Raw genomic sequence first — 4,766 nt, forward strand, 5'->3', positions numbered from 1 at the left:
CGACCATGTCCCTTATGTGCACATGCGGATGAGAATTGTGAGTTTTCTGTACGCTTCATGCGCCTATAGGCGAAACACCGAGGCCCCATATTCAAATCGTCGTGGCAGGACAACGAACCAAGGCAATAACGCCGACTGCTGGAGAAGGTTCAGGATAACTGGCTGAATGAATAAGACAAGATAAGATGCACGTAATCGCTCCACCTGAACTCTCGGAATGGCCTAACTTAGCGTGGAAAAGGCTGGACACCAGGCCACGTCGGGCATGGAAGGGTGAAGAAGTGTGCATTATGCGCGACTGGTTGAAATCCACGATTTAAGACCAATGATGAAGCCCTAGAGGAGGGATGACCTTTGCCGTACAAGTGGCCGTTTCTACGGCATCCCACATAAATTTTGACAGTTCCCGTAAACTCGATAAATTTTAACGAGGTAAATTGACGGCAAATGCATGGGAACGTGTTCCGAAATCTGTCTATTTACTGAAAAAGAGATAGATAGTTGTCCCAATTTTCAGTCGCAATTTGTCAAATCCGTTCCAGTTTGGACTTACTACATGTCGCGTAACGTTATTGGACATCATACCGTACTGTAGGATTCCGATCATTTCATTTGAAACCGCTGCAACGTTGGCAGTTACAAAGGTGGACTATGGACATCAGGGTGGGCGATGCGCTGTTTCCGGTGCTGCCGTGCGACGACGACGCCGTCGGGACCGAGCAGTCTCCGCTCGATGACGAGTTCGGTAGTGGCGTTCCTAGTAACAATGGTCAGTCCAAAACACAACCAATCATGCAGACAACTCCTGTCGGCGACGACGCGCGACTCAAAGTACAACCAATCATGCAGACAACTCCTGTCGGCGACGACGCGCGACTCAAAGTACACCGCGAGGCCACCCAGCGGTTGGAACTGGCAGACCGGGCCCAACACGCGTACTTTCTTGCGTACGAGGTCGAGTGTGAAATGGCCGACTTGGCGCTGTGGACTGAAGTACGTATGTGACGACGACTGGTTGCTACCGCTAAGCGGCGAAGTTGGTCCATTTTTTTATTTGTTTGACGTAGGCTATGATTATTCCACAGTCGTGGCGACTCGCCATTCGAAAGCACTTGGCGCCGATTCTTCTCCGCATGAAACTACACGTAGGCAACCTCATGCAAGCGGAATCGATGCTGCTCCCGCCATTCGACGAGCGCAAGCGCGTACAATTTGACCTGTTGCTGCAAAGCACCGAAGACATTTCTGTCGTGCTGTACGATTCAATTCAAGAGTGCAAGCGCAAAGCTATCGAAGGCGAACGAGTTGTGGCGGCATCGATGATTCAGCTGCACGCTCGACGCCGTTTACGAGTGGTATGCAGGACAAGTCTATGGGTGGGTATAAATGGCGACTCAAGGGACATGTGTGACGACGCTGTAGATTGGGTTTTACACTACCAAGGTCAAACTCACGCGGCTACAGCGCGGGTTAATCCCAGGCTTGTTCGATGGGCTCAAAGGGGAAACCATCATGAACATCACCGCCGACAGCATCACATTGGAATACCCCAAGACTGCCAACCGAAACGCAACTGGTCGTGGCAACGATTCCAAGCCCAACCAGCATTGATACAAGGAACGTTTTCTTTATACGTCATTAGTGTGCTTTTTTCGACATGGAAAATTGAACGGTTACTTCACACTGGGCTGTTCGTGTGCAAGCACGAGGGCTTCTAAATCCAACAAGTGACGATCTTGAACGTTGATTTCACGCATGCTACACAACAAAGAAATGCAATCAAAACGTCCTTGCAATATATATATATATCCTATCCTATACGTATATAGAATGTACCAGCGGCAAAGGTTGAGAAAGTACTCTAGGTTTGAGCCGCTAGGGCCTACACGAGATGCAATCTACAAGATAGTGGTCGTGTGAGCATGGGTATGCTGCACGGTATGCCACATTCGAGCGGCGTACTTCGTGTGCCATGCCCTTCAACGGAGCAGGTCCCAGGAAGTCTGAATTGCCAGGGAGCGCAATGAACACCAAGGCGCGGCGAACTTGGTTGTCGGTGCAATGGACGTCCACTTCTGCGCGATCATACCCAGCCTAACACGGAGCCGTAATAGAAGCTCATTCGCTGAGTAAATGAACCTTTTCACGATGGTCTAGCTGAGCCAAGATGGCTGGCACTTCCTCTTTCGGCACTCGGTAGATGCGTCCCCATGTTTGGGGTAGTTCGGATGCATGTGGGTCGACGTCGCGGAACTGATGCATATCGTCGGCGTGGATCAAAGTCACCACCCGCCCCAACGCACCAGGCACACCGCGGTGGTCCGGGCTGCCTTGCCAGAACCGACGATGCCATCCATCCACATACCCAAAGAACGAATCTTCGACGGGAAAGTCCGTCTTCCACACTACGCACAACAAATTTTGAGCGGATATTGCTCGGCGATCACTTACCTATCGAGCCGTCTGTATATGTCCATCATCAAGTTAGGTTAGAAGTCAACGCTGACACAAGAAGCATGTACTTACATCCGAAGATCCTACAGAACACCACCTTCGTCAGCCGTCAAGTCCATGCTGTCATGGAGTTGTTACCACATCGCAGCAAAGTTGAAACTTGCACTTGGTTGTTCGATTATCCAGAAGATTGCCCAATACGGTGCCAAAATCTGAATACGCACCGTTCATTGGCTATTGGTGCCACCAATCCCAAGGCGTTGTATAGACGAGTAATATTCGTGGTGATGTTGATTCATACTGTCCGTTTGGGCAAGATGAATGAATTCAACTTTTCTACTCCACCGATTTTGATGATTTCTTTTGCAATCGCTTCATCTTGAATTATATGCGTTGCAGCCTGGGTGTCAGAGCTCCAGCTCATGCGCAGCGTGTGGAGTTTGCTTGCGCTGGCACGCAGATTTCGGCACGGATCTGAACAATTTTAATCGTGACTGACACAGTTGCACGACACTACCCGAACATATTATTTTGAATCTGAGTCAGTATTACTATTCATTGTGTCAGAATTTTATTAAATTACAGTTTGGTTGTGTACAAATGGGAAATAAATACAATTTCAATTTAATAAACTTGACTTCGCGCCGAAAATTCAATTCAAGTTTATTTCAAACAGGAGCAATTTCAAGCAAAATGAACCCCCTCACACACTGTAGGTTTAACTCCTCTATTTGAATATATCTTTGAATTACTCAAATTCATATTGGTCTAAAAATTATGGAAGTTTCGAGCAATTCATTCCTTTTGCCCAAACGGAGAGTATCGCAGCAGCTGTGCGTACATTGTCCCACGTTACTTATTGGGTGAGTGAACGTGGGCGAGCCTTCTTCGTCGAAGCGCAAAAGGCCTCGTAATCATGTGTCCTTTCCGATCGTGCATATGGTCATTGTGGTGCTGGGGCGTGTGAACGGTTTTGAAATTGGGCGGTTTCGTCTACGGTGAATCTGTGTATGGTGCTCTTCATCTCCAACGCGGGTCCCTATCTCCCAATATCTGAACATTTTGGGGGCATCCCCATAATTTGGGGACAAAATCGCCCGGATAAGCCCCAAATTATCCGTACTGTAAGTATCGGTACAACCGAAGTTTTGAGATATAGAGTTGGCGTCCGAGCGAAATGGGGACAAAAACACCCGGATACATCCCCAAATTATCCGTAACTTCGATGATACCACTGTTGTAACATTTTGGGGATAGGGACATCGATACTATTGTAGGGGCCTTTTGGGAGAGTACACCACTTCGTCATGTCACAACTCAGCAAAATGACATCCAATTTTTGAGAAAAAAGAAAATAAAAAAACCTGAGATGAAACGTAAAAACTTCTTCCTTGACATGCAGTTCGAAAACGAAGCAAAACTGGTTCAAAATGAGTATTGAAATCAAGTGTTTTTTCTTCAACTTCAGTGAACGGGGTAGGGTAAAATTCGCTTGGTTTTATTGGCTGATATTCAGTGGATGACGTCAAAAGATATTGACACTTATAAATTCAAAGAGTAAAACATAAAAAACTCAAATATGTTTTATTCACTATCCCAGGACTCACGAAGCAAGTCAGAATCTGCGTCGCTGGCCTCGTCGCCCAGCAGCGCATCCTCAGCAGTCGAGAAGTACATGTCCTCGAACGATTGTGCTTTTCGGTACGCACCCAGCCAATGTGATGACTCTATGCTACTGAACTCTACCTCTAGGCGCGTGCGCAACTCTCCCATGTCTTTCGATGGGCCGCCGATGCGGTTCTTGACGATGCCCCATACAACGTCGATGGGCTGCAGCTCGGGATGATACGGTGGCGTGAAAATCAAGGTATGGCCACATTCTGTAGCCAATACCTGCGTAGCATACGATGGTGTCTCACGGTGTTGTCGGCAGAGGTCCAGCAACTCTGCCTTCGTGATCTTCGCGTCGTACGACACAGCGCGTGCTGCGAGCCAAGCCATCAGAGTCGCCTTGGGGTCCTTGCTGGTAGGTGGTGGGTTCGAAACCCGCTTGTGATACTTTGCTCCGTCCATGTGAATAACGCATGGTCCATGCCGCTTGTGATACTTTGCTCCGTCCATGTGAATAACGCATGGTCCATGCAGGGCCTGCAGCGTCCGACAAACACCACCGAACCAGTGCTCGAACATGTCGCTGTTGAAGTTGCCATGGTAATCGTCGCCATCATCGACGCTGTCAACTTGACCTTTTCGTTTTCGCTTAGGTCGCTGTTGAGATGGCCACATGACAAGCGACCCGTCGACCCACTCGC

The 4,766-nt window shown here is 48.4% G+C and overlaps 2 protein-coding genes across 2 annotated transcripts; one reads left to right on the forward strand and one right to left on the reverse strand.

Moving 5' to 3' along the window:
* Positions 1-651: 651 nt before the first annotated feature.
* Positions 652-2,607, forward strand: H257_19210 (hypothetical protein; the record flags this gene model as incomplete). Its single annotated transcript, XM_009848359.1, has 3 exons — positions 652-993; positions 1,068-1,355; positions 1,423-2,607. 3 exons carry the CDS (start codon positions 652-654, stop codon positions 1,609-1,611), a joined length of 819 nt encoding a protein of 272 aa, XP_009846661.1. The 3' UTR covers positions 1,612-2,607.
* H257_19211 (hypothetical protein) lies at positions 1,674-4,740 on the reverse strand (the record flags this gene model as incomplete). Its single annotated transcript, XM_009848360.1, has 7 exons — positions 1,674-1,758; positions 1,837-1,898; positions 1,963-2,094; positions 2,140-2,405; positions 2,452-2,463; positions 2,523-2,537; positions 4,062-4,740. The coding sequence occupies 7 exons, from the start codon at positions 4,738-4,740 to the stop codon at positions 1,674-1,676; spliced, it is 1,251 nt and encodes a 416-aa protein (XP_009846662.1).
* Positions 4,741-4,766: the final 26 nt, after the last annotated feature.

The sequence above is a fragment of the Aphanomyces astaci genome (genome assembly GCF_000520075.1).
Source record: "Aphanomyces astaci strain APO3 unplaced genomic scaffold supercont1.407, whole genome shotgun sequence".
NCBI classification, from domain to species: domain Eukaryota; phylum Oomycota; class Saprolegniomycetes; order Saprolegniales; family Verrucalvaceae; genus Aphanomyces; species Aphanomyces astaci.